Below are 27,714 nucleotides of genomic sequence, written 5' to 3'. Positions count from 1 at the left end.
TCCCTAGTCTAGAACTATCCTATTTAATATCTACTATAAAATAATCTATGTTCTAGAAGTATCCTTGTAATACTATAAATACCCCATTGTACTCCTAATTTTGGCATCAAGTTGAATAAGCAAATTCTCATCCTCTATTAAGAGTTTCAAGCTCTAGTTATCTCTTGTACTATTTGAGAGTTCTAAGCACTACTTGGTCACTTCCTCTTTCTGGTTTCTGAGCCAAAGGTCCATAGGTGGACCCAAAAGGCACTCGTCGAGACATATATTGAAGGTCTCCAACCACCCATTGCAGATGAAATCAGAATGTTCAGGCCTAAGATACTCAAGGAAGCCATCATGCTGGCTAAGATGCGAGATGAATTGCTCCAACAACAAAGGCAAAATCAACCTAGCAGTCCAGTACTGCATAGTTATCAAGCACGAAACACGGGTATGAATCCCAAGAAGCTGAGTTGGGATGAAATTAAAAAGAAGAGAAGCCTAGGACTATGTTTCAGTTGTGATGAACGGTACACCCCTGGGAACAAGTGCTGACAACCGCAATTACTACTTATGGAGAGAGAATAAGGGGGGTCTAACGAATCGGGGGAAGATGAGACTAAGGAACCAGAGATCTCTTTGTACGCTTTAGTTGGGTAGGACACTCCTCCTACTATGCAAGTAGAGGCAACGATTGAGAAACATCGACTAGTGGCCCTTATTGACAGCAAATCAACTCACAATTACATCAGTGAGAGAGCAGTAAAGACACTGAATCTCATTATTTCCCCTACCACACCATTCACTGTTCGTGTTGCCAGTGGCTCGCCGCTAAAATGCCAAGGACGTTATGAGGCGATACCAATCTCGCTGCACGGTATCAGTTTCCCTATCACACTATATGTGCTGCCATTGCGGGGATTAGATGTTGTCCTTGGGATCCAATGGTTAGAAGAATTAGGAACCACCGTGTTTGATTGGAAGGCTCAAACCATGGCTTTCAAATGGGCAGGGATGGACTGCGTACTGCACGGATTGGGAGCTGCACCGATTACAGCCACTAAACCCAACGAGGTCTCTAAAGAAGCAAGATAGGGGCATACCCTGTTCGCCCTCTGCATCAACAAGGAGTAGGCCACTTTGTCACCAGTACCAGCAACAATGAGGAAGGTGATTGATGAGTTTGTAAAGCTTTTCGATGAACCTCGGGAGTTACCTTTGAAGCGGGAGGTTGAACATCGCATCCTTTTGAAAGAAGGAACCAATCTCGTGAATGTTTATTCTTATTAATATGCGCATTTTCAAAAGGAAGAGATCGAATGTTAAGTGCAAAACATGCTGGAATCTAGGTTTATCCAGCCAAGCTCTAGTCCCTTCTCGTCCCCTATGTTGCTTGTAAAAAAGAAAGACGGATCATTGTAGTTTTACACAGACTATTTAACACTTAATGAAGTAACTATCAAGGATCGTTTTCCAATACCAACGGTGGAAGATATGCTTGATGAGTTACACGATGCCTCCTTCTTCACCAAACTCGATCTCACTGCTAGATACCATCAAGTACGTGTTCATCCACATGACGTGCACAAGACTACTTTCCGCACCCACAACGGACACTATGAGTATTTGGTGATGCCCTTCGGCTTGTGCAACGCTCCTTCGACTTTTCAAGCATTGATGAATACAATCTTTCGGCCACATCTCTGTAAGTTTGTCATTGTATTTTTTGATGATATATTAGTTTACAACCTCTCATGGCAGGACCACCTCCAACATGTATACGAGATTTTCAGCATACTGCGACAACATGCTTACATGTTAAGTTCAAAAAATGTGCGTTCAGATAGTCAGAACTTAAGTATTTGGGGCATATCATCTCAAGCGAAGGAGAAAAAGTCGATCACGCAAAAATTCAAGCAATGTTGGATTGGCCAAGACCAACGACCGTCATAGAGGTTCATGGTTTTTTGGGCCTAACCGGCTACTATTGAAAGTTTGTACGTGAGTATGGGATAATTGCAAGACCACTCACAAATATGCTCAAGAAAGGAAAATTTCTGTGGGATGAGACGGCCGAAGTAGCGTTCATGAAACTCAAAAGAGCAATGACAACAACGCCCACTCTTGTCCTACCCAACTCCGCCGAACCTTTTGTTATCCAAACAGACACTTCGGGTGAAGGCATCAGGCTGTTCTAACCCAAAAAGGACAACCTATTGCTTTCATGAGTCAAGGACTGAGTTTTATGAAAAAAAATTTGTCAACATATGCAATAGAGATGCTGGCCATTGTTGTTGCAATTCGTACTTGGAGGCCATACTTACTGGGTCGCTGTTTTACGATACAAACGGACCAACAAAGTCTAAGATACTTGCTAGAGCAGCGGGTGTTAACACCTTAACAACAAAAGTGGGTGAAAAAATTAGTCGGCTATAACTATGAAATAGTATACAAGCCTGAAGCTTCTAATTCAGCGGCTGATGCTCTGTACCGAGTTCCTGAGATCCCTTGTTTTTAAGGGTTGTTCGTTCAACAGGCAAAGATATGGGACGAACTCCAGGCAATGGCTGCAATAGATTCGTATCTGCAGAAGTTAGCGTATTGGCCATGCAAAATCCCGACAAACCATATTCTTGGAGGGAGGGTCTGATTTGCTACAACAATCATGTTGTTGTACCTCCTACGTCCTTATTAATCAAACAATTGTTACAGGAGTACCATGACACATCGACAAGAAGACATTCTAGTGTCTTACGTACGCTCAAACGCCTGTCTCAGCAGTTTTATTGGCCATCTATACATCGCTTGCTTCGAGAATATGTTGCTGCCTGGAATGTTTGTCAGTAGGTGAAGTATGAATCTCTCTCACCGGCAGGACTGCTCCAACTACTACCTATTCCATGTCGAACATGGGAGGATATCTCCATGGATTTCGTAGATGGGTTGCCAAGATCAAATAGATATACATCAATTATGGTGGTTGTTGACAGGTTAAGTAAATATGCTCATCTTGTTCCATTGACTCACCCTTACTCCGCTAGGCTTGTTGCTTCCAAGTTTGTGCAATATGTGGTTAAACTCTACAGAATACCGCGATCAATTGTAAGTGATAGAGACTCGATGTTTGTCAATAATTTCTGGCAACAATTTTGGAGAGTGTCCCGAACTAAATTGTTATTATCATCTGCCTACCATCCTCAAATCGATGGCCAAACAGTGGTGGTTAATCGATGCATTGAACAATATTTGCGATGTTTTGTTTATCATCGACCAAAGCAGTGGAACGCTTTTCTTCCTTAGGCAAAATACTGGTACAACACCATGTTTCATTCATCTATCGGTATGACACCTTTCCAAGCTTTGTACGGGTGGACACCACCACACATTCCAACATATGAAACCGGCTCTACAACGGTGGACGAGCTAGATGAGTAGTTAGCAGCTCACGACGAGCTACTTAGCGAACTTAAACAACATTTAACGACAGCAAACAATCGAATGAAGCAGCTTGCTGATTTCAAGCGACGAGACGTCAACTTCAACATTGGCGATTGGGTCTTTCTTCGCCTACACCCTTATCGACAACAATTAGTCTTCCGTTGGACATCATAGAAGCTATCAAACAAATTTTTGGTCTATTTCAAGTGAAAGAACGCATTGAACAAGTGGCTTATAAGCTAAAGTTAGACGCAGATTCATCCTGTTTTCCATGCCTCTATATTGGAAAAAAGAATAGGGGCAGATACAATAATCAAAGGGAAACTTCCACCTCTACGGAAAAATGTAAGTCTGCAGTTAGAGCCGGAGAAAGTGCTGGAAACACGATGGATAAAGTTGGGTTCTAAGTTTAAGTCAGAACTATTGATGCAATGGAAGGACCTCTCTGCCGAGGAAGCAACATGAAGATGAAGAGCAATTGTGTTTCGATTTTCCTTGCCTGAACCTTGAGGACAAGGTTCCTACCGACGGAGGGAGTATTGATGCAGACCAACCTGTTCGATTCAAAAAATCCAACCCAAGATACCTTAACTAAACCGAAATTAGCTGGGTCAAAGGGAGATGCAAGGATTTCGGCATTTCATTACTTTCAATAAAAGAGGAAGAATCAGTCTTACCTTGTTTATTGGAAACTGATTTCCCTCTACGCCTTATTTCCTTATTTGTAGGATCACTAGATGTTCAATTATTTCCTTTGGTGTATTTATAGACTTAAACGTCTGATGAATAAAATAAACATTTTTCTTCTATAAAGTAACCATTGTTACCTTTAAGCTCTGACTGGGACCATCAAGCCCCTGCCCATTCCTGCTCATAATCTTATAAATGTAAAAGAAAAAAAGCATTATTATTAATTACTCGAAACAACTCAATAGGGAGGACCCTAAGTTCAATCAAGTGGAGCTTTGTGTTCCTCAACAAAGATTGGAACTTGACATTGTGAGATTTGGCAATAGGTAGAAGAGGAAGAAATAGAAGAAACCTAAAGTGAAGGTGCATTCGAATGAGTGCTACACAAGACTGAAAATTGTTAACAAATATGACATCAACATTGACCTCTCTGCCTTGTGTAACATCAATGATCCCTTTGTTGGGAGCTTAAAAGACATACCAAAGGCTTGTGCAATGAAGAATGAGGTTTTAGTGCTAGGAAGGAGAGAGCATAAAAGGTTCAGGACATAATGGGGGTTTAGGGCAAATGGTGGTATTGCCCGTGGAGGAAGCAGTGATTAGGGTGGTGGTAGAAGAATAGGTGAAGGTTTAGGACATGGTTGAAGCTTTGAAGTAGGTAATAATGTTAAGAGGTAAGGCTGGTAGAAGAGGGAGAGTAGGAGATGTTAGTGGCCGCTGAATACGTTGAAGAAAAAAGAATTTGTAAAAAATGACAACAACAATTGAAAAAAAGTTGACACCGTAGAAGTTGCTAAATGAATTAAAGTGTTTATTATGTCAACAAAGCCAATGATTAACAAATTAGATCAATTTACCTAAATGCTTACTATTTTAAAGATAAATTTAAAGATTTATTCGAGTTAATTGATGGCTTTAAAATAATTTTGTATTAAGTTTATAAAGAAATTATTTTATTATTAATTAAAATATTACAAAAATTATAGTAAATTATAAAATAAATTGTATATGTAATAAATGATAAAAAATTTGAAACTTATTTTTGAAACTTCCAATTACAAATCTAAAAATATTTACAGGGAACATTGGGCGGGAAGGGTGGTGATTTACGAGAGAAAAAGCCTCTCCTCCACATGACACTGTAAAGAGAAGATGCCCATCGAAATGCCGAAGGGATTACCTTTCTCGGTGGACACGTGGAGCCCATCATCGAAGAGCAGTAAGAGACACCATTTCCTCACTCACGCCCACAAAGACCATTCCTCTTCCATCACTTCCCATGCTTCCTTCCCTATTTACTCCACCCTTCTCACCAAAACCCTCATTCTTCAACATTACCCTCACCTTCTCTCTTCCTTCTTTCTCCCTATTGAGGTTGGCCAATCCCTTACCATCCATGATCCCGCCGGTGCCTTCACTGTCACCGCTTTCGACGCCAATCACTGCCCTGGTTTTTTCATTACTTTTAATTTAATTCTCTTTTTTATCCATCTTTATCAACATATTCTATCTTATTCATCAAAAGATTCATTTGCTTTATTTCGTTTCGAATTCATTGTTCAGGGGCTGTGATGTTCTTGTTTGAAGGGATATTTGGTAACATTCTGCACACCGGAGATTGCAGACTCACCCCAGAGTGTCTGCTGAATTTACCTGATAAATATGTTGGGAGGAAAGGAAGAGAGCCTCGCTTCCCTCTTGATTGTGTTTTCTTAGACTGTACTTTTGCCAATTTCTCTCAGGGGATGCCTACCAAGCATTCCGCTATTCAACATGTACCCTTCTCACTCTGCTAATTGCCTAAATGAAACCCCTTTAATTTTAGCGTAGTATATTTATACTTTTTCCTGTAGCAGTTCCTAATTTTTTATGCATTAGTGGGTGCATATTACTGGGTTTTTTTGTTTTTTCAAATTGAACCCATCATTCTGCAGTGTCATTATTTCATTATGAATAACAATAATTCCATCTCAAATTCAGCTTATTGAACTTCAAAACAGGTTATTAATTGTATATGGAAGCATCCTGATGCACCGACGGTGTATCTAACCTGCGACATGCTTGGTCAAGAAGAGATCCTTGTTAATGTGTCCCAGACATTTGGAGATAAAATATACGTTGATAGAGCGAAAAATCCGGATTGTCTCAAGAATCTATGTCTTAATGTGCCTGAAATCCTTTGTGAAGATCCATCTTCTCGTTTCCATTTGTTTGATGGATCTCCAAGACTATATGAAAGAGCAAAAGCAAAGATGGTCGAGGCCAAGGCAACTCTCCAACCTTTGCCTCTCATTATCCGGCCTTCTGCCCAGTGGTATGTTTGTGAAGAAGAGTTCTCAGAAATTGAAAACACTAGAAAAAAGAGGATGAATGAAGCAGTTAAGGATCAGTTTGGCGTATGGCATGTCTGTTACTCAATGCACTCATCCAAGGAAGAATTAGAATGGGCACTTCAACTTCTTGCACCTAGGTGGGTTGTTTCAACAACTCCCAGCTGCAGGGCTATGGAGCTGGATTATGTTAAGAAACATTGTTTTAACTCTAAAGGAGCTCTCAACAACTCTGTGCGCAAGCTTCTGGATATGATTGTGGAAACTTCTGATGGTGCTGATACATTGGTCAATTCTGCAAGATGTTATCCTGTACTTGAAGGGACCCCTCAGCCTTTTACGCAAACTAAATCACCAATCAAACAGTGCGTTGACGCTAAAGTACCGGAAGAATTGTCTCTTCATGGCAAAAGCTTGCCTATCACAACTTTTGGAAGAGCGAGGCTCAGTCTCCAAGATGTTGGCGTTTCACGAGGAGGATCTGATATGTTGCCTGTTAATGTTCTTTCTCAAAAAGTTTCAAGTGATACCCGACAAGAATTCTTGAACGATATGGATGATGTTGAAGTGAAGGAGGGATCACCGGAAAGAAATAATGATTTACATCCAGTGGAGAAGCATCACCAATCCGAGGTTCAGGAAGGAACGAGAGTTAATATGAGTACCTCTTATCTAAATATTGGATCTTCGGGCTTGAGTGGAAGTGTCATAAAGTTGTACAGGTCAAGGAATGTTTCTGTGCCTCAACCTCTTCCCTCCTTAGCAGGTCTTATGAAGTCCATTAAACGTGTCAAGAGGGGAATTGATTATTAATCTTTCTTTTCTTCACTTGTCTTGCTGGAGATGCTCATGCATGTATAATTCTCAAGATTTTACAAGAATTTGTTATGCCTTCCTCTTTTTCAAACCACCACGTATGTTACAAGAGTACCTGACAAGAAGCAGCAAGGTGGAGCGAAGAATTAGCAGGACTGTAGAAGTGTTGTCAATCTGCTACCATACAGTTGTTTTTTTTTTTTTTTCCTTTGAACAAGAGGTTCATCAAAGGATGCTTCACATGGAGGAGCTCATATACGTGACAGTATTATGGAAATTCAAATAATAGATTCTAAAGTTTTACATATAATTGCAAGGTTGAGGTCTGACAAGGAGCAGCAGAAGTCAAGCAAGAAGCTTTTATGGTCATAGAAGTGGTGCTTAGCTGCAATACTCTGTATCGTAGTATCACTGCTTTCTTGCCCAGATGCCTCAATTATGCAATTTTAGTGAAGGGATTCATTATACTTTTCTAACAGGGGAATACATTGTATTGCTGTCATCGATACCAACATAAACATATTTGTTTATTGCTTCATTATGCTTATATGTGCAAATGAAGTGTATTTGCAAATTGATTATCATATCTTATCGATTTGCGGATGATTGCTCTTGCTGTGTATTAGTGGTTTAAATAAATATATTTATTTAGAATAGTGAAGCACATATAATCATCACCAAAAACTTCAAAGTTCTCACGTAGCACAACACATAGGATGGGATAGTCTCAGACGGTGTTTCAAACCAAGCTTCCTGAATTATACTCTCTTACAACATAAAAAAAACAACGTAGTGTCTAAATTCTGCGCCCCAGCTGTGGGTCATAGCCTCTCATAATTGAGCTTCTCTGACTGCAAGAGTAAAAAAGAATGAATGAGGTATCTTTGTCACTTCAAAAAGCAGCTATAATGAAAAGGAATCAACTCAATTAAACAGGTTGCTCTTGGCCAAATACTGTTCAGCTTGATTAGGCTTTTGATTAAGCAGATCCTTTCTGAAGCTAAGTAATAATAAATTTTAGCAGCTTTGGAACAAGAAAAACTGTACCTTGATAAGCATGTAAGTAGGAAGCCAAGCTGGGGCGGTGGGGATCCCTACCCATGCAACCTATAAAACCGGAATTTTGGTTAGTATAAAACATTAAATTTGTAGCACATCACTATTTTAATTTCCATAATTGGAATTTTGCTTTGCTCGATCTACCGAACATCATTGGCATTGTAATAGATATAGTTTTGATTTTATCAGAACATTGATCAGACTTCCTATTTTGATTAGATATTCCGTATCATATGAAAGAAGGATAAGGATATATGCAAGTTACTTACAAGCGCATGCTCTCCTGTTTCAAATATACGCATATCCAGGACCTAGAAGAGTTTCACACTTTCAGTTAGATAACTGTGATGACCCAGAACAGAGCTGTGTCATGCAAGCTAGTTCTACTTATTTGCTATTTACCTCCCCACGGTCTTCATAAATGTAGTCTAATCCTTTGTAATAAGGTGGGTGCCCAACAGAAAGATACTGAAACATTAAACTGGGACACGTCATAACACTTAAACTAAACAAAAACAAAGAAACATGTGAATCATTGTAATCGTTCTCACATTGATGCTATTGAGATATTTCTCCTTGTCCACCCTCACAATCTGACCTTTCTTCACTGCCCATAAGCAAAAACCACAAACAATGATCAAAGAGGCCTTATAGTCTCTCAAATAAAAAGAAACATTAGCTCAATGATTGCTTGACTCACTGGAATACACAGGTTTCTTGGGAGTCTTAGGAGCAGCGCTTGAAGACTGAGCCTTAGATGACCCTTCACTCTTACTCTCTGGGGTGTCTGCTTCACCACTTTGAACCGCACGAATCATTGAAAAATGGACATTTTTTCTTCTCGAAGTTTGTGGGATGCGAGGAACGCAAGGGAAGGAAGTGTAGCAAATTCTCACAGTGAACGCCATGAAGAGAAACACAATGCCACGTGTCTCCCATTACACTTTACGTACACTATAGATAGATAAGAGGAAGAAGGGATGTGCGGACCAGGATTTGCTGCAGTTGAATTGAAGTACACTTGGTGCAGTAAACAAAATATGGACCATTTGATGCATCTAACGTTTCATTATGGACCGTGTTACTACTTCTACATGCTACAAAATTAAGAATGACACATTTTAATACACTTAAACTAAAATTTTTAAAAAATTATAGAAATTTTGACCCATAAAAAGAAATATATATTATATTAGAAGAAATATATATTCTTTGATTTAAATATTTAAAATTTTATACTTCTAATTTTTCTTTTATATTTGGTATGGATTAAAAAATTTAAATATGGTATTCTGTAGATAAAAGTTTGATTTTCTATTGCTATACTTGTGTTGCCTAATATTTTTACAACTGCACCAACTGTATCTTTGTTCAACAGCAGCAAATCCGGTTCCGGGCAATGACACATTCATTTGGAACATAAAGCTTAACTAATCAGAACGTGCCACGTCATGAGGAAGAGGACTCGCGTCGTTCATGAAAAGTTTCGAACAACTTAGGAATTTCACTTCAACGTTAAAAAAAGAAATATTAAAGAGAGAGAAGAGGAAATGCTATGAATCTCTCTTATCTCACTCGCTTCCCCGAGCGTCTTGTTGCTCCACTTTGTGCCACAGTTCCCACTACTACAAGGTACAACTAGTTTCTGTGCTTTCTTTTTCTTTTACTTTTCAGTTGGGCATTTTCTCAAACGGTTTTGGTTGAAACCATGCCCCATATTTTTTTTTTTTAATTATTGTTTGAGTTTTTCAGGAGCAATATTGCGGAAAATTTTGCAATTGAAGGGCGTAATCTGAATTTCTCATTCACGACGAGGGGAACACAGGATGTGCCAGTTCTGAGGGATTGTTCAATTCGCATTCCTTGTGGGCAGTTTTGGATGCTTCTTGGACCCAATGGCTGTGGAAAATCTACTCTATTGAAGGTACTATTCTATTACAAGTAAGAGTTCTTGTTTTGTAGTGTAGTACATATTGTAATGTAATCCAGAGTTGGCGTGCAGGTTTTGGCTGGTCTGTTGAACCCAACTTCAGGAACAGTGTATGTGAATGAGCCTAAAAGTTTTGTTTTCCAAAATCCAGATCATCAGGTTCTTTCTTTGTCTCAATGTTATTGTATTTTGTGCTACGTGGTTCATTGTTATCATTCTTTTGAAGTGTGTGTGTGTTGGGTTTTTGAGCATTAAGAAAAGGGTGGTTAGATATTTTAGATTTTTATCCTTTTGGTATATATTTGAAAAGGAAAATCACTGGACTTGTTTTCCATTGGAATGGAAATATGAGCTAAAATTTGTTAACAAAATCCAAATTCAGAGATGGGAACCTCATCAAATTGTGAGCCAGGTTGACGTTACTAATTTCAGGAGTTCGGTTATCTTGCTACCATTGCTATGCTCTCTGTTGATTAGATTTGTAATACGCTGCTAAAATGTAGTTATTTGACAAAAAATGAGATAGAACTTTCTGATCGAAGAATAAGACTGCAGTTAGGCTGCTCTCAGACTCAAATTTTCTTGCAAATTTTGAGGCATTGTCCAACCTTTCCCCGTCTTATTTGACTTTTTCAATAAAATATTGCCATTGATTGTCATTGTTTCTATAGTTCTTACTCTCATTGCAACTGTCCTGCCTTCTTTTTACCTTTGCATCTCAAATGGTAACAAATTACAGTTCTATAGTTAACAATGTTGTTTAGGTTTTGTAGAATAGACAGTTTTAAAAAATATTTAGGCAACAGTTACTGATGTTAGCTCAACAAATTGGTATTTAAGTATCAATACAAGGAAGATTTATTGGGGTGTTTTTTTTTTTTTTTCTTTTTTGTTGAACACCAACACATCAGACTGGATGTTTAATTTTTGTGGATTCTTAAGCACAGGCAACATAGAAGTATACTCTACCTTACCTATAATCTCTTCTTTCCAAGTTCCAGAATTAAAAGTAATGAAAAGGGAAAACAGAGAAGAGTCAGAAGACAGACTGTTTTGTTTAGAGCATGTACGAATTTCAATGATTCCTTTATTCTCTATTCTCTAATCAATAAGTGGAGTTTTATTGGCATCATGCTATCTTATGAATTTAAATGACTTGATTATGTTTGTTTTGATAAAAATTCTTCAATCTAATTTCATTTGAATATTATCTCAACGTTTGCAGTTCAAATACTAATATCACTACAAAAAAAAATATACTTTCACAAAATATGAAAGTGAAAAACTTGATTTTGTTATCAATCTAATCACAGGAAAAGATTCACTGAGAATTTTACACCTTGAGCACATGATGTATATGATCAGTCTTTCAAGTGTGAAGGATTACATTTATTGCAGGTGGTAATGCCTACTGTAGATGCAGACGTTGCATTTGGTCTTGGTAAGATCAATTTGACCCATGATGAAGTCAGATCTAGGGTGTCAAAAGCATTACATGCTGTAGGCCTGTCTGACTACATGAAGGTATTAGGACGGGACGACAACCTTGGAACACTAAAACAAATGTGTGCATTATATAATAAACGAACTTTCTCTTTGTTTTATTCAGAGATCTGTCCAAACTCTGAGTGGTGGTCAGAAGCAAAGGGTTGCAATTGCTGGTGCTCTTGCTGAAGCTTGTAAAGTTCTGTTGCTGGATGAGCTCACAACATTCTTAGATGAAACTGACCAGGTAATCCTTGGATTTTGATGTTATAAGCTTTTTCAAGTCCTATTTGTTGAAAACTAATGAGACTGAGATCTTGGGTGGAAACACGGAACTTTTACCATCTACAAAATACTAGCAACTATCTCTCTTCCTTCATTCTTCACATCGTTTTCATTTTTTATGCCTTTTATCTGCATCTGACATATGCATTCAGATAGAGAACAATGCCAGTGGGTCTGTGTATTTTAGCTTTCTTACATCTGAATATGTGGGCCATCAAATTCTAAACATGCTTTTCACGGCTTTGTTTTTCATGCCTACGATTGAACCTTTTCATAGTAGTAAATGTGAAAGTTCTGGTGTGAGATCAACCCTTTCTGATAGATGGTTCTTGGTTCACTTGTTTCATTTAAGGTTGGGGTTATCAAAGCTGTTAGGAACTCTCTGGATACCTCTGCAGAAGTTACAGCATTATGGGTCACACATCGTCTGGAAGAACTAGAATATGCAGATGGTGCCATCTACATGGAGGATGGGAAAGTTGTCATGCATGGAGATGCCTCTACCATTAGGAGTTTTATTGAAGCCAGGCAATCTGCCTATATTAAGCAGATTAATTCTTAAGTATTTTTCATTTCTGAAATTGGTTTCCCGTTAGGCATTGAAAACTATACTTATATGATTGAAAGGTTACATAATAGTATCTCATTTCTTTTTTCCTTTTAAAAAATCTCAAATTATGAGAGTAATTATTAATAATACAAAATTTTGTCCCCCTTATCTGGTCCAAATTCCTACATCTAGAGTAAATTTTAGGTACTCCTATAGTTACATACTTCTTTTCAGTTACATTTTCTTATTTGTTAATTTTCTCTTTACTTTTAAGCTTTTAAAAAATAACCATACATAAATGAGTATTGATATGTAAAAAGTACTCAGACGAAGATCAAACAACACATTTGCTGATTGCTGTTACTACATGGGTTCCTAACTGTAGCAAATCTGAATTTGTTTACTTTTGTTGCTTTTGAAACGGGTCAATTACCTCCTGTCAATTGATGGATATCCGTTGAAACTTACCTTCGGGAAAGTTTTTCTTTTTTTCTCTAAAAAATGGAAAAAAGGGATGATTTCAAAATGGTTCTATTATCTTGACTTTCATTAGTTGATGATTGGGGCCTTTAAGTTAACAAATGTTGAGATTTTATAATTTGATGATTCTGCCAATCCCTAAAGCATTTTCGCTTGGACTAAGCTGCAGACAAGTGGGTCATTATTTTATTAGAATGGAATATATTATGGTGCTCCAAGTCCCATCTGCCGGCTACTACTATTGAAAAGGCCATGTCAATATCAAGTAGTTATGTCTAAACTATGCTGACGAATTATAATTTTTTTAGTTGAAGAGTAACTGAAATATTAGGAAAAGTCCACTAAAATAAAAGCATTTGAAAATTTCATTGTTTGCGTTTAGTGGATACTTGCTGATATCTCTGATTTTCAATAAACCCTTTGGATGTCTTTTTTGGGCTCAAACATCCTCGTACAATCCTCAAATCTAAAGTGGCTTCTAACCTTTGCAATCCCTTTTTTTCGGCACATCTCATTGTAATTGGTACATAACTAACCTTATCATAAATGCTGTAGGTCAACAACTACATAAGTCCCCTAATTTTCTGATATGATCATTAGTGAATTTAAAACAAACCGCTTTTTCTCCGATGATTTGTGTCGCGGTTAGTGTTGCGGCTTGTGTGATTTACAACTTCGTATTGTGTATGATTTAAAAATATGTAAAAACTAAATGATTTTCTTTAAGAAAATATTAAAAAGCTATATTGATTTTTCATAATTTAATTTAACATCAGATTATTTTGTTTATCATTGAAATTTTTTAGTGCTAATATTATTCATGTTAAATGTAAATTGCAAAAAAATAAATAAGTAAAACATTTATGTATGAATCGTAATGTTATAAATGATACTAAAATTATCATTCTTATTTTCTGAAATTATGATCTACCTAAGAAAAGAATCATGAAAGGGATGTGCAGAAATTTACAATATATACATAAAATAAGTTATCCCTGAAAAAATGATTTTGTTTTTATTTTAAAGTTTAAAAAGAAAATGATAATAGTGGAACAAAATGAAAAATATATAGTAAAAATAAAATTATTTCCTATATTACAAAAACCAATCAAACGTTTTCTGTAAGATAAGCATTTGTTATGTTAAAAATCTTTAAAGAATTTAATATTTGTTTTTTAAGCAATTAAAATATTTTATAAAAACATATTACTCATTTACTATCCAATCTCAAAATCCAAAGTTAAAAGCATTATTATTATTGTTTTTATTTTTTTTCTAACCTGGGCATGACCCAGATTTCTTTAAAGAATTATAATATTTTTATTATAAATTTGCACTACAATATTTTTTTATATTACATTATCTATCCTATTACTCCTTTCTCTTCATTTTTCTCACTAATATATAAAATTATATACATATTTTTTTTTATTAAACATCATCTCTTAAAAAAATATATAATAATTTATGATTCGCCTCTTATTTTCATTTACAATTTGTTAGTCGTTAACTTGATGAGAATTATGTGATTTTTGATTTTTGGGCCTGCCAGCTCCCTCACTCACAAAAAAAGATATACACATTTTTTGTACAATTAACATTTCTCTCTTTTCTTTAAATGATAATCATTATCCTAAGCTTATCATATTTATACTTAGGATATTTGCTTTGGCGTTAATGGTAGCAGTAACAGCCGTGAAATTGGGAAAGAAATAAACTGAAATCACATTTCACAGGGGCATATGTTATTGCTGTGAACTCATTGATTCAAAATTAAAAAGCAAAAAACACGCTTATTTTATGACTTTTGAGTATGTAATTCAAAGCTATCCTGAACCCAACCAACATGGGATCATGAGAATTGTAAAAGGACAAAAAATCCACAAAAGTTGGTAGCTTCCTTCTTCAAACGCTACGAAAATTCCCAACTCCTTTTCTTCTTTCCTTCCGTACATCAACGTTTACGGGTTCATTTATGCCCTGAATTTTATTATTCATTTTTTTCATCTAATTCTCTGTAATAGAACGATTCCTTGATGGGTTCTTCTCGTCGATCATAAATACATCTGAGTTTGTCCAAAAGGTTATTCCTTTTTGGTTTCATTGTACTTGTCGATCCTGAGCTTCATAGTTTCAACGCTTTGAAACTGTGGGTTTTTTCGCTCTTCATCACTGCAAGAAAGTTCTTTTCTTTGCTCTTAGCTGATTTTCCTTGAAGCGATAACTGGATCACAGAAAAATGAATCCTTCTACCAATGAAGAACTTGACGTGGAAAATGCCAAGTTGGAGAAGAATAAAGAGAAAGTAGTTAAAGTCCACAATCAAGCCTTGTTGTCTGGACTTGCTTATTGCCTTTCTTCATGTGGCATGATATTGGTTAACAAGTTTGTACTTTCCAGCTATGATTTTAATGCTGGCATATCCTTGATGTTGTACCAGGTATTTTATTTTATGTCCTTAGAACTCCCCTTTTTTTTTTGCCCCTTTTTTTTGGTCTTGTATAGGTTTCTTGAGCTGGATTCTGACACTTGTGTGGATGCAGAATTTCATTTCAGTTGTTATTGTTTCCATGTTGAGCCTTCTGGGTTTGGTTTCAACTGAACCACTGACATGGAGATTGATTAAAGTCTGGATGCCTGTGAATGTTATATTTGTTGGAATGCTCGTTACTAGCATGTTTAGGTATGCAAGTCTTCAACTTTGTGACTATTATTATAATCTCATTCTTTCTTTGATCATCTTCCCAAAGGGGGTGATGGTGGAAGATACTTCATTACTGATGTTCTTCCATTCCATGTTTCATGTGCTTCCAGATCTTTAAATCTAATCTCCTTTTGTGTGTACCTTTTCTAATTATTATTGTCTAATGCTAGGTATGAAACTACATTGAATTTTTTAAACATACACACGCACGCGTATGTATATTTATATTTTGCAGAATATGCTCAGACAGATTCCATTTATATAAATGATCTGATGTAATTGAAATGGAAACATCATGCTGATATTTAGGGTAGAATTGTTCTTATTTGGGAAGCATTGAAGTTCTAAACTTGTGCTAACTTTTTTATCAAACGTGTGATCTTGATATTTATTATTTATGCCAGTGTCAACTTATGGTCTGAAATTAAAATGGAGCAGTTTGTTGCTCTCTCTTGCTTACTTGCATTGTTTTGCTTATCAATATGTATTATGTGCAGTTTGAAATACATTAATGTAGCCATGGTGACAGTCCTGAAGAATGTTACTAATGTCATAACTGCCCTTGGTGAAATGTACTTGTTCAGTAAGCACCACGATGGCCGAGTCTGGGCTGCTCTGTTTCTTATGGTACGTTGAAGGGCATGACATATGAATCTTGCAATATCAGGATTTTAGGCTGTTTAAGACCCTGACTGTGATGTAGAATAATGAAATCACATATTATACCTTTTCCAATTCTGGTTTGTTTCTTACAACTCCTGCAACCATTACTCTAAACAATGTATTGCTTTATTATAGTTGTTGGAGGATGTAGTAACAAATCACAATCAGAAAGATTTTATTTGTCTTATCATACCAAAATTGTTCATGTTGCTTGTTAGTTCTTGTTGGGTTCAACTTTTAAGGGAACATAAATGATGTCTAGAGTGGGATTGGTGTTTTAGGATGGGAACAAGCTTATCTAATATTTGTTTGTTCAATTTGATGTAATGTAGTTGCTGGACTGTCATTGAGGGTTACTTTGCTGGGCTTTATCCTGTGGTTAGCTATGCATTTGTTACTTGATGGCTTGTCTGTTTTGATTCACCCTTCCCATAAATGTCTTTCATTTTGTTGGGGTCATGAAGCTGTTTACTGTTAAGATTGTCTTGAAACTGTGCATCATTTGGATCTTTGCTTTACAAAACATAACAAGCTTTTGTACAAGATATCCTGAGAAAGTTTTCCTTTTCCCTTTCAGATCATTTCAGCTATAACTGGAGGGCTTACTGATCTCTCTTTTAATGCAATTGGCTATGCTTGGCAGACACTAAACTGTTTCTTAACTGCATCATATTCTGTGAGTATTGATTTGTTGTGATATTAAGCTTCATCATCATCATAATTAGTTTCATTCTATTTCAATTCCACTTTGCTTGCCTTTCCATTACTGCCTGAATGTTTTCAAATGAAATTTCCACAGAAAACTGCAAGATGTAACTTCACGATAAATTTTATTCTGTTTGCAATTCTCTTCTGCGTGTGTAATTTCTAGTCCTTGATTTGAGAATTGGGCATCAATTTTGATAATTTGATATTAATCCAGTATCATTGTGGACTCATAAATTCAATCATGTTTTTGTCTTGCCAAAATCTGTTACTGTTTTTTATGATCATTGTGATGTTCTTATGTTTTACTCTTTCATTCTAATTTAACACTTCTGGTTGTTTCAACTATGATCTGAACATATGCCATAGATATTATCTCCTTGTGTAGTTATTATGGCTATAGAATATCCCTAGTCCCTAGGGCTCTCTATCTCTCTCAGGGATAAGGACTGAATTACTTAGACTTGGTTGAGTGATAAAGTAAAATTAAATGAAAAAATTAGATGAATTGATATAATTTATCATGGGTGAGGGGAATTGATCAGTTTATCCAGTCAATCTTTCCAGCATAAATATTTTATTCTTCTATTCCCGGTGAGAACAGGTTCAATGCATTTCAGTTTGACATGTTACTTGCTTTGGAGGGGTTTCTAGAATCTAGATTCTTAGTGTTGAAAAATATGGTAGAGCCTGAGAGAAGTTGAGAGAAAAACAAGCGAAGTATATTATTGATAGAAGATGAAGTAATTACAAATGTGTTTATCTAATGGTTTATATTGGAAAGGTATTTCTAACTAACTGTAACTAATTCCTAACTGAGTAATTTTCTAATTTCCTGATATCTCTAACATAGCATTCAATTACTTATACACTTTTACACAGAGGAGGTTTAGATTGGTTTTGTTTCAAAAGGATAATATACTATGTTATAATGTGTGTATGTAGATAACACTGATTTTAGCTTTTAGTCAAGTTTGCTGATTAATGCGTCGTTTTTATTTTCTTGCTGCAGCTGACCCTCCGAAGGGTCATGGATACGGCAAAGCAAGTTACAAAATCTGGAAACTTGAATGAGTTTTCAATGGTCTTGCTGAACAACACTCTTTCTTTGCCTTTGGGAATTTTCCTGATTATTGTTTTCAACGAGATGGATTATCTATTAAGAACGTGAGTTTTTCCCCACATTTTGTGAATGACTTCAAATTATGTGCTTGGCATCCCAAGTTTACTTTTTGCTTTGGTTTTGTTTTTGGTTATACAAATACATAGATTTGGAATCTCAAGACAGGTGTTTTTATGTCACAATTGTTTAGGTTATGTTGATGACAGAAGTATAAGGCTACTCATTATGTTTTTCTCTTTCTTATCTTATTTAATTATATTATGATATTTTAATTTACAGGCCACTTTTGAGATTGCCTGACTTTTGGTTGGTGATGACCTTTAGTGGATTTTTGGGTCTAGCGATCAGCTTCACATCCATGTGGTTTCTTCATCAGACAGGGGCTACAACATACAGGTGAGATCAGAAGTACCAATTCCACTTCTTCATTTACGATGAGTGTCTCAGGTAGTTTATAAGTTTAACATATAACATGTTATTGGCAATAGCTGTGTGCATGAGGCTTAGATTAGCATCTTTACAGGTCTAGCTAGGGTCTAATTTGAAGCAAACAAGTCTTGTGCCTGTTTTTATGTGATGACTACTTAATAATGCATTCACCTTGGTTATTCCTCAGTTATGGATTATCATTGGAACTTGGAACAGTAGTTTATTAAATCTAGATTCTACGTAAAAATGCCATGCTTTATCAGAAAAATGCCACTTAATTATTTTAGACATATCTAACTAGTTTGCCATCTGCAGTCTTGTAGGTTCACTGAATAAGATACCACTTTCTATTGCCGGCATCTTTCTCTTTAAAGTTCCTACTAGTTTGGAGAACTCTGCTAGCATTTTCTTTGGTTAGTTCTTTACTGAACTGAAAGTGATAATAGTATAATTATTATTGTCATTATTATAGAGTGCATTAGCACTAGTTTGTAGTACATATAGTTTCATCACTGAAGGTAGAAATGCAATTGTAGGTCTTCTGGCTGGGGTGTTTTTTGCTAGAGCCAAAATCCGGGAGAGATCTCAGTCCTGAAGAGCAGTAAACGCTTATATTTTTACACGACAATTAAAGTTTGCACTAAAAGGAATTCTTCCCATCTTTGGAATTTGATTTTTGGGTTAAATTGGAAATTCAGTCCTGTGAGGTGTTGTCAAGAGTTGGCATCATCTAAAGTTACACTCTCACCCTTTATATATCCAATATGGGTGAAGCATGGTTCATGATTCCTTCTCTTAAGGGACAGTTTTTGGTCCAAGTTCATTTGGATCTTTTGAGGAAGTGCTGCTTGGATGCATTGGATCATATTGGGAGCAAAAATTGACACTAACTTCTTCAGATGGATTTTGTATCATGTGACTTCATTATTATCGTGTATCATCACGTTACGATTTGTTGAATATGAAAATTATCATTGAAATGAAGAAAAAAAGTTGATCTTGCATTTTGGGCAAGTGTCATACTTTGTCTTCTTTTTCTTACTTTTCTACATCATAAGAAATCATTTTTGTTCATTGTATATTTGGATCGTGTGTCGTAGTCTCGTTGTATCAAGCATCAGCTTCTATTTTATTTTCTTGCTATATTGAGGTATTTAGTTTGATACGTAAAGTTGTCAACATGACTTGTGGCATTCAAAGGGCTTGGATTATTACATAGCTAAGGATCGTTCGAGCACTAACCTGACGAAGGATCTTTATAGTCATTTTAATTTTCATTGAAGTGTCTTTTGTGGTGTTTATATAACTTGAGAAGGTATTTTACACTTTCTTTAGATTAATAATTAGAATTTTCTAATCTTTTAAAAATAAGAGCATTAACATTTTTTTTAACTAAACTATTAACTCTATTATTTATTAAAATAAAATTAATAGTTAAAATTATTTTATGTGTGTGAGAGAGTATTAAACTCTCTCAATGACAAGAAGTACTTTAGATTTTACTTCTCATCAATTTAATGTATTCAATTAGCCAATTACTCTATTGTTTCTGTTAGAAGAATGAGAGTATAAATAGAAAGTTTTAGTATAGTTTTTCAATATCTTTATTATTATTTTAAAATTATAAAAATAAATCAATTTTATTTTTTATAATTAGATGTGTCATTACATTAGTGTTTCAAAAATTTTGATTTCTAAATTAATCTTTGAAATATTTGTTTATTTTCTGTATTATTATCTTTAAAAAAATCATCAAATTATTATCACAACTTATATATTCATACAGTGATTAAGGTAGTATTTGGATAAATGCATTAATTACATGTAAAGTTAGCAAAAACTGAGTTATTTGTGTTTAAGTTAGTTCATTATAATTGGTGGGCTTTAATAGAGAGGACAAAAAATTCAGATTCAACCTGAGTATGCAAAAGTGGTAGCAATTTTTATTTTTGCAGGTTTAGCTTGCATCAAATTTAATTAGAATGAGAAAACAAATTAAATTGAATTCAAACTTAAATTTTAAACCTCAAGTCTTATATTTTATTGAACAAATTTGGACTGACTTAGTCAAACAGACTAATTTTATCAACTTTACTTAATAAATTATTTTTTAGGAAGTCTTGTGTCGTAAATTTAATCATCATGTTTAGTGATTTAATTTTAAAAAAATTATAAAAAATAGAAGCAGTTTTTTATTTGAATACAATTATAAAAGATACTTTTTATTTTAATAGATAATTATAGTGCCAATTTTTTTCGTTATTAAAAATAACTTCTCATCAAAGGTAGAAATAAATTACTATACTTCTGTTATTTTAACTTCTCATGAAATAATTATTTTAAAATTAATTTTAACAAGAAGATTGAAGTAGTATAGTGACGATACATGAATCGGAATTGACAAGTTTTCATTTTGTTTACATTTTTACGCTGATGGTTAGTTAAATTGGCGTAGAAGCATTGATCCGAGAGGCAGATCGCATAGATGGAGGCATCATCAGAGTCACATAGAAACAATCCCAACCCTAACCCTAATCTGAATTTGCTGTCGTCATCGGTGCCGGTGTGGCCAACGATCGATGGGCCTCTTGGGCTTTCCGAGGAAGACTCAGTGGGCTACGCTCGCAGATTCTACAAGTTCGGCTTCGCTCTTCTTCCTCTCCTCTGGGCCATCAATTGCTTCTACTTCTGGCCCGTTCTTCGCCACTCCCACTCCTTCCCTCGCATTCGTCCCTGTATTCCTTCGATTCTTGTTTCTTTTTCCCTTATTGCAATTCAATTAAATATTGGCTTTTTTCTGTTAATATTGTTTGTTGATATACTTTTTATTTATTTAATTAATTGAGTAGTGAATTAATATGCAAAATGGAAAATGGTTAGGTATCTTTCTGCAGAAATGTAGGGTTTATTTCAAGCGTGTAACAAATCATTGTGGACGATGAGGAGAATGTTATACTGAAAACTTGCATGTTGAAATTTCATTTTGCATCTTTGCAGATTTTTAAGTTGAATTGATAAATAAATCTTGCATCTTGTTATAAGCATGGCTGAATTTTGTTGTGTAAGATGGCTGTTGAATTCTCATTGCAGAGGGAAGAGCCGTGTGTTTAGGGGTTTTGTATTATTCCTCCCTTCTCTTCTTCTTTCATTGCCGTTTATTGTGTATTATTTGCTTCAAGGGTTTCTGTTTTTTATTTCTGGTGTTACTAACTATTCGCCCAAAATAAAATGGGGCAGAGGATTGAACTAATGTATTTAGTATTGGGAGTTGGTGCTTAACATAATAGTTGGTTTCAATTAGATTAAATGATTGAGAAAGCTGCATAGTTTCATGTTGGAGGGTGCTCTGAATTTTGGTCGTTATAGTTGAATTAATTTTTGAATCTACTAACTTGTTCAAGTAATTCAGTTGTTAAAATATGCCGAATTTCTTCACTACTTTACAGCCACCTTCATTTTTTCAGTTGATTTAGTGTTCATTTAGTTTAAAGTTGAGTAGAATTAGACTTTAAACCGTTAAATGTGATTTAGATGTGTGTTTAAATTAATGTGAATCACATATTTGTATTAGAATGTGTTTTTAGTTTAGAAGTATAATAATTGATTTTGTAACTTCGAAACAAATGAGCCTTAATTTGTCTGACATCCTGTGCAGATGTTGTTGGATCGGCCGTTGGGTTTATTGTATTCACGGCACTTCTCTCTTCGTGGGCTCTGACATTTGCCATTGGAGGGGAACGTCTCTTCGGCCCTGTTTGGGATCAATTGGTTATGTACAATCTTGCTGATAAGTTGGGCTTAACAAGCTGGAGCTAGTTGTGTGCCACTTCTGGGTTTGATCCTGATAGAAATAATTTGATCTTTTATTTACCAGTTAGTTTCTTCCCTGGTTCGTGATTGATGTCTAATGTCTATTAGTACAACATTTGACTATATTTTGTCATTGAATTGTAATGGATTTAATCTTGCAGGTACAGTTGATAGATAAAAAGCAAGGTTTTGGAAGAGTATAGTTCTCGGTATCTTTACTACATTTTTTTCGGGGGGGTTGGGTTGTGTAAGATACAGAATAAGAAATTAATAAATAGTTTTTATTAAAAAATTATAATATGTAGTGATATTGATGCATTAGATGTGATGTTTTATAATTTTAAATAAAACTCATTAGATAAACTTCTACAGAAGTACTAGGAAGAGAAGAAAATATGAAATAAAATATTTAAAATCTTTTTCAAAAAACTGTATATTATTGAGCAAGATTTATTAACTTATTTCTTCAAGATCTTGCTTTGGTATGTTGAGGAAGAAAAGATGGTGATCATATGTTGTAAGGCATCATAAGGGGCTTGGAAGTTTACCCCTTAGCCCGTAGGAGACAATGAAAGCAGGGTAGCCGCTCAGCTGTCACTTTCTCCCACGAAAATCATAACTCACTACGCAAATAGAATTAGTATGTTTTGTTGGTCAAATATTACTAAACAAAATGAAAATGACGTCCAATTTAATGACTTACCAACCGAATTTTATTTTACTCTGTATAAAAATATAGGATAGAATGTGGCTGGCATTAAAATGGCCTGCCTCAATGTGCTGGTTCCTTTCTGCCTTTGTGTCCTAGTAATAGTGATTATGATCAAGCCTTCGAACAAATATTATTTTGCCCATTTTATAGTCCCACACTGTTTGCTAATCTGAAGTTTAATATTTAATATTGATTTTTGTACGCAAGTTCACACTCTTTCTCATGTTCAGTGGATTAATCTTTTGACTTAAACCAAAGTATTTTTTTTATAGGAGGCAATTTTATTTGAGTCCGATAAGATCGATAAGATAATTATGAGTGACGAACTTCTCTTTTTAAGTATACACAATTGTTTACCAATTAATTCTCATGCCATAAAGTATACTAATTCAGGGACGATTTTTTTTTTTTATGATAATAAAAAGCATAAAAGGAATTTGAAAGTTATAGTTTATTTTAGTGCAGATTTCTTTTTTATGTTATACTATTTATTTTAATTATCACCCTGTTTATATTTTTTTACAAGAAAAACTTAGCATAACACTGACCAAAACAAAATCCAATTGGATTACATCAACTATGGATATTTAGCAACCTTCAAAACTATGTTTTGCCCATTTAGCCACCCTATGGATAGCGTTGTTGCCCTTTCTAAGAACGTAAGTAATTATATTAATCAAAACAGCATTTAAACAAATTAATATCTATATAAATTGTTCCTGTTAAGGATATACTCATTTTTTGTAGTTTTTCTCGTTGTCCTTCGATATGATGTCTTTGCGAAATATTTTAAATTCTCTTCTGCTGTGAGGTGAAAAGGAATACCTCCAAAGACACTGATAGTAAAGTTAGCTTTCAGTACAAGATGATAAATGTTATTAAATTTTTTGAAGTCCTGTTTATCTATACTTCTTACTTTCCTTTTATAAATAAGATATTAGACTAACGAGTTTCATGATTCAGCTTTGTCTTAACCTTCTGATTACTTAGGTAATTAACTTTTTTTCTTATTAATTATTGATTATTAATCCTTAATTATCTTATTAATTTATTTTAATATGATTAGAGAAGTAGCCGAAAGAGTATGGATATGCTTCGTCCTAGTGTCAGGTCAAATGAGTATTTAGTTTCCTTTTTCGATGATGACAATCGAAGTATCTTATCTAGTACATAAATTATTCTCTAACTTAGACCTATGACAAAAATTGCTATTCGAATCATCAACAACCTTCTTTCAATCATTCTCTATGACAACTAATTTTATGTCATTTTACTTTGACAACTAATTTTATAAAAATTTCTAATTGGATTAACTAACTTAATACCTTTAAGCTTTTAATTCATAGCTCAGTTAAAAAAGTATTTCTCTTGCTTCTTTTTTACTAACTTTTTAATTTTTAACTAACTTATCAACTATTTTAACTAACTTATCAACTATTTTAACCAAATAGGCTGTACAAGAATTTAAAAACCAAAAATATTTTCTCTAGACTATTAGTATTTTTATCTAAATTACAAATATCTTTTTGAAGAGGTAAACTTGCTCAAGTTTAGAATATCCACATTGTTGTGGAGCAAGGTCTCCCATAAATAAATAAATCCCAGAATAATATTCTTTTAATGTAATAAATCCGTGGATGACAGAGAAAAAAAACACTACGTAATGGATGGAAGTTATTGAATTATAGAAGGAATATTTATATATAATCATTTAATAGGTGGATTGATAGTAAAAATATAAATATTTTAATCTATTTTTATTTTTTGATAATAAATTACAATTTCATGAAAGGTATTTTTGTATGTTTTCAATTTTGTATAGTATCGCTTCACTCAGTTTTGGTGAATTTAATGCTTACTAGTATTGAATGTTTGAAGCTTGTGATGGTGCTCCTGGCTTATAAATAATTGTTCTCCTGAAAATTAACAGAAATATTGTAATTTCTAAATTTTTTATTGAAAAATATAACATTTAATGTTATCAAAGCATTAGATTTTGTGATTACTAATAAAATTTTATTATATTTAATTTTTTATTATGTGTTTGTAAACACATGTTAAAAAACACAATAATGAAAAACTTTCATTATAATAATTAAAATCGGAATACTTAATTATAAAATAAAAAAAATTAATAAAAAATAAATTCAAGATAAGAAAAACATATTCACTATTTTAGGAAAACTGTTTATCATAAAAAAGAAGGAAGAAAATAATACAGAAAGAAAAAGAAAATATAGTATTTATATGGATATAAATATAAAAGATAAAAAAAGTCTCTTTACTTGTGTAAATGAGTGAAAGAGTTACTAGAAAAAAAAAATAGAACAATAATATATCAAGACATGTTTATCCTTCTAATAAATTTGTTTTATATTTAATTGAAAGTAAAATGATAATTACTTTTCTTCTGTTTTTCTCACTATTTTCCATGCAAAGTATTGACTATCATGGATATAAGTTTTTAACAGTGGAACTCACACACAAAAGAATTTCTCTTCTTTATTTCTTTGCATACAGATGATGATAGTCTTCAAGCTTTATCCATTTTTATTTTTATTTTTAATAAGCAAGCATGGTTTATTAGAAATGAATTAAGTATTTTCGGTAGTCAACCTATAATACAAGAAGAGTGCATCAAACCTCTACGTACCAATGTATATATCTCAAGATCAAAAGGGCCTTTACCACAATATGTTATTCCATATTTATATACTCCATTTCTTTTTTTTTTTCCTATTTCCATAAAAAAAAAAAACAAACAAATATTTTTAAGCTAAACTAAGCCAACTATAAAAATGTATGGGAGAGGGAACACAAATGACTTTTCCATTTGTCTTCTGAATGGGGATTTTTCAGCTGATGGCGTGTTTCTTTCTACCTCTTTAATTTGCTTAGGCATACTTCAAAGTCAAAACTATTCTTCAAAATGGTAAGCCTAATTGTGACAAAGTATGCATTTTTTTTTCTTTCCTTTTTGACATACAACTAAGTATACATTTTTTGTTGCTCAAGTACTATGTATACGTTAAGATGTTCAATTCAAAAGCACCTTGACAATGCATAGTCATTCTAACAACCATTTAGAGGAAAATATTGAGTTAATTTATAGATATTTTTTAAATTATTGTAAAAGATATCAATTTTTAAAATTTTGTAGAAAAAAAATCTATTCTAAACATCCACTTATTGTATTTTTATAATATAATATTTTATAACTCATTTTTCTCTGTCTTTATTTCTTATCTCATTACCTCTTTTTAACACTTCTTTATCTTTCCTTTTTTATCTCTCAATTACAGAAAAAAACTTAGAAAAAAGAAATCTCCACGTTAAATCTTAATTATGAGAAATTTATTCCATGTCACAGTAAGATGGTTGCATTTACATTGAGAAAAGGAACAATCCTTGATATACCTTTGGCAGCACTCACAGTGTTTTCTTGATCATGGAAGCAAAATATGATGCTACGTACTTAAAGAATCTGAAAAGGAAACCGATTACCTTTTGAAAATTTTGACCTGAGGAATTAATTACACAAATGGAAATTGCCGAAGCGGGTCAGACCCAACTGTAACCTCTCATTTATCATGTAAAATTGTTTCTTTGGCTATTGAATGTTATTTATAAAATCATTTACAAGGGAAAGTCATTTGATATGCCAAATTTACTTATGTCAGTACATTTACATGAACTCTTAACTACTTTCATGGCATTTTACATTTTCAAATGCAGATTAAGTTGAAAACATTGAGCAGACAAAAAGAATTTCAACCTCAGTAATTGGTGTGGCCCACATTCTCAAAGCTTTGTTTTCTTAATCAAAATCAATTCATGACAAGGACAGCCAATTTTCCACGTAATACGCGGATGCAATATAACTTAATTTGTTTCAAATATAAAGAAACAAATCCGATTTGTAGCCCAAAAGCGAGCACTAATCACCAACAAATCACTCTAGGCCAGCCTAGTATTAACTATATAAATATAAGAAAATCTCTAGCATACTTTTTATAAAACTTTTCTAATTATTAATTAAAATGTGTATGTGAGTAGTCACACTCTTAAATTCATAATTTTTATTCTTAATTTAATATTATCTCTTATAAATTTGTAGTTTTTAATAAATTTAACTAATAACTAAAAATGTGTTAAAATAATATGCTAGATAATGTGTTTCTAACCTTCATCTTTAAATATATGTATGACAATGGTCACTGGGTGATCATGTTATTAATGGAAATTGGAAAAAGGAGTGGGTTATGTCACTACAATTGATGAGTTTATAATTGGAAGAGCAAGGATTTGATATCGTGGGGCATAGAATCTCAATCAGTTAAGAAAACACTATAACCAGAATCTTTTTACCAGATGCCTGCAACACGGGAGTGAAGAACCACGAAATTACCGAGCATACGTATAATAACGTACGTAGATGTTCTAGAAGTCAAAAACTTGTGTTTGAACTTGGACACATAAGTATTTACGAATAAAAACAGGTAAATCCTACTTTTAATCCATAT

At 34.0% G+C, this 27,714-nt stretch overlaps 5 protein-coding genes across 8 annotated transcripts; 4 read left to right on the top strand and 1 right to left on the bottom strand.

Moving 5' to 3' along the window:
- Positions 1–5,236: 5,236 nt before the first annotated feature.
- Positions 5,237–7,838, top strand: LOC113869409 (5' exonuclease Apollo). Of its 2 annotated transcripts, none has more exons than XM_027505731.1 (3): positions 5,237–5,560; positions 5,674–5,885; positions 6,111–7,838. In XM_027505731.1, the coding sequence occupies exons 1-3, from the start codon at positions 5,263–5,265 to the stop codon at positions 7,251–7,253; spliced, it is 1,653 nt and encodes a 550-aa protein (XP_027361532.1). In that variant the 5' UTR covers positions 5,237–5,262; the 3' UTR covers positions 7,254–7,838. The 2 variants fall into 2 exon arrangements, with proteins under 2 accessions (XP_027361532.1, XP_027361524.1); XM_027505723.1 differs by having other exon boundaries at positions 5,237–5,629; positions 6,111–7,772.
- A 48-nt stretch (positions 7,839–7,886) lies between these two features.
- LOC113869431 (NAD(P)H-quinone oxidoreductase subunit O, chloroplastic) lies at positions 7,887–9,248 on the bottom strand. Its single transcript, XM_027505755.1, has 6 exons — positions 9,016–9,248; positions 8,867–8,922; positions 8,718–8,783; positions 8,585–8,626; positions 8,304–8,363; positions 7,887–8,107 (listed from the first exon to the last, which is right to left on the bottom strand). The coding sequence occupies exons 1-6, from the start codon at positions 9,221–9,223 to the stop codon at positions 8,078–8,080; spliced, it is 462 nt and encodes a 153-aa protein (XP_027361556.1). The 5' UTR covers positions 9,224–9,248; the 3' UTR covers positions 7,887–8,077.
- Positions 9,249–9,742: 494 nt separating this feature from the next.
- LOC113869421 (ABC transporter I family member 10) lies at positions 9,743–12,729 on the top strand. The gene is made up of 6 exons (XM_027505743.1): positions 9,743–9,947; positions 10,068–10,239; positions 10,318–10,404; positions 11,644–11,769; positions 11,855–11,977; positions 12,368–12,729. The coding sequence occupies exons 1-6, from the start codon at positions 9,871–9,873 to the stop codon at positions 12,575–12,577; spliced, it is 795 nt and encodes a 264-aa protein (XP_027361544.1). The 5' UTR covers positions 9,743–9,870; the 3' UTR covers positions 12,578–12,729.
- A 2,088-nt stretch (positions 12,730–14,817) lies between these two features.
- On the top strand, positions 14,818–19,647 carry LOC113874620 (GDP-mannose transporter GONST1). Of its 2 annotated transcripts, XM_027512838.1 has the most exons (8): positions 14,818–15,485; positions 15,589–15,728; positions 16,247–16,376; positions 16,990–17,088; positions 18,130–18,284; positions 18,520–18,636; positions 18,985–19,082; positions 19,206–19,647. In XM_027512838.1, exons 1-8 carry the CDS (start codon positions 15,285–15,287, stop codon positions 19,262–19,264), a joined length of 999 nt encoding a protein of 332 aa, XP_027368639.1. In that variant the 5' UTR covers positions 14,818–15,284; the 3' UTR covers positions 19,265–19,647. The 2 variants fall into 2 exon arrangements, with proteins under 2 accessions (XP_027368639.1, XP_027368646.1); XM_027512845.1 differs by lacking the exon at positions 16,990–17,088.
- Positions 19,648–21,080: 1,433 nt separating this feature from the next.
- On the top strand, positions 21,081–22,762 carry LOC113874636 (probable gamma-secretase subunit PEN-2). Of its 2 annotated transcripts, XR_003506096.1 has the most exons (3): positions 21,081–21,404; positions 22,325–22,542; positions 22,641–22,762. XR_003506096.1 is itself a non-coding variant. In XM_027512855.1 (2 exons), exons 1-2 carry the CDS (start codon positions 21,155–21,157, stop codon positions 22,483–22,485), a joined length of 411 nt encoding a protein of 136 aa, XP_027368656.1. In that variant the 5' UTR covers positions 21,081–21,154; the 3' UTR covers positions 22,486–22,560. The 2 variants fall into 2 exon arrangements, 1 of the variants encoding a protein (XP_027368656.1); XM_027512855.1 differs by lacking the exon at positions 22,641–22,762 and having other exon boundaries at positions 22,325–22,560.
- Positions 22,763–27,714: the final 4,952 nt, after the last annotated feature.

The sequence above is a fragment of the Abrus precatorius genome, unplaced genomic scaffold (assembly GCF_003935025.1).
Source record: "Abrus precatorius isolate BTA unplaced genomic scaffold, Abrus_2018 Scaffold10, whole genome shotgun sequence".
In the NCBI taxonomy this organism is placed as follows: domain Eukaryota; kingdom Viridiplantae; phylum Streptophyta; class Magnoliopsida; order Fabales; family Fabaceae; genus Abrus; species Abrus precatorius.
The sequence above is the reverse complement of the archived record's forward strand: the minus strand, read 5'-3'. Positions and strand labels throughout refer to the sequence as shown.

What these genes read in the sequence shown, in the direction of transcription:
- LOC113869409 (XM_027505723.1), top strand. Translation starts at nt 5,263, where the DNA reads ATGCCCATCGAAATGCCGAAGGGATTACCTTTCTCGGTGGACACGTGG. An exon ending in ACATATTCTATCTTATTCAT is followed by an intron (nt 5,630 to 5,673) that starts CAAAAGATTCAT and finishes TTCATTGTTCAG; the next exon opens with GGGCTGTGATGTTCTTGTTT. An exon ending in AGCATTCCGCTATTCAACAT is followed by an intron (nt 5,886 to 6,110) that starts GTACCCTTCTCA and finishes ACTTCAAAACAG; the next exon opens with GTTATTAATTGTATATGGAA.
- LOC113869431 (XM_027505755.1), bottom strand. Translation starts at nt 9,223, where the DNA reads ATGGCGTTCACTGTGAGAATTTGCTACACTTCCTTCCCTTGCGTTCCT. An exon ending in CAAGAAACCTGTGTATTCCA is followed by an intron (nt 8,923 to 9,015) that starts GTGAGTCAAGCA and finishes GCTTATGGGCAG; the next exon opens with TGAAGAAAGGTCAGATTGTG. An exon ending in AAACAGGAGAGCATGCGCTT is followed by an intron (nt 8,364 to 8,584) that starts GTAAGTAACTTG and finishes CCGGTTTTATAG; the next exon opens with GTTGCATGGGTAGGGATCCC.
- LOC113869421 (XM_027505743.1), top strand. Translation starts at nt 9,871, where the DNA reads ATGAATCTCTCTTATCTCACTCGCTTCCCCGAGCGTCTTGTTGCTCCA. An exon ending in GAAAATCTACTCTATTGAAG is followed by an intron (nt 10,240 to 10,317) that starts GTACTATTCTAT and finishes GTTGGCGTGCAG; the next exon opens with GTTTTGGCTGGTCTGTTGAA. An exon ending in TCCAAAATCCAGATCATCAG is followed by an intron (nt 10,405 to 11,643) that starts GTTCTTTCTTTG and finishes CATTTATTGCAG; the next exon opens with GTGGTAATGCCTACTGTAGA.
- LOC113874620 (XM_027512838.1), top strand. Translation starts at nt 15,285, where the DNA reads ATGAATCCTTCTACCAATGAAGAACTTGACGTGGAAAATGCCAAGTTG. An exon ending in ACAGGGGCTACAACATACAG is followed by an intron (nt 18,637 to 18,984) that starts GTGAGATCAGAA and finishes TGCCATCTGCAG; the next exon opens with TCTTGTAGGTTCACTGAATA. An exon ending in CTCTGCTAGCATTTTCTTTG is followed by an intron (nt 19,083 to 19,205) that starts GTTAGTTCTTTA and finishes ATGCAATTGTAG; the next exon opens with GTCTTCTGGCTGGGGTGTTT.
- LOC113874636 (XM_027512855.1), top strand. Translation starts at nt 21,155, where the DNA reads ATGGAGGCATCATCAGAGTCACATAGAAACAATCCCAACCCTAACCCT. An exon ending in CTTCCCTCGCATTCGTCCCT is followed by an intron (nt 21,405 to 22,324) that starts GTATTCCTTCGA and finishes CATCCTGTGCAG; the next exon opens with ATGTTGTTGGATCGGCCGTT.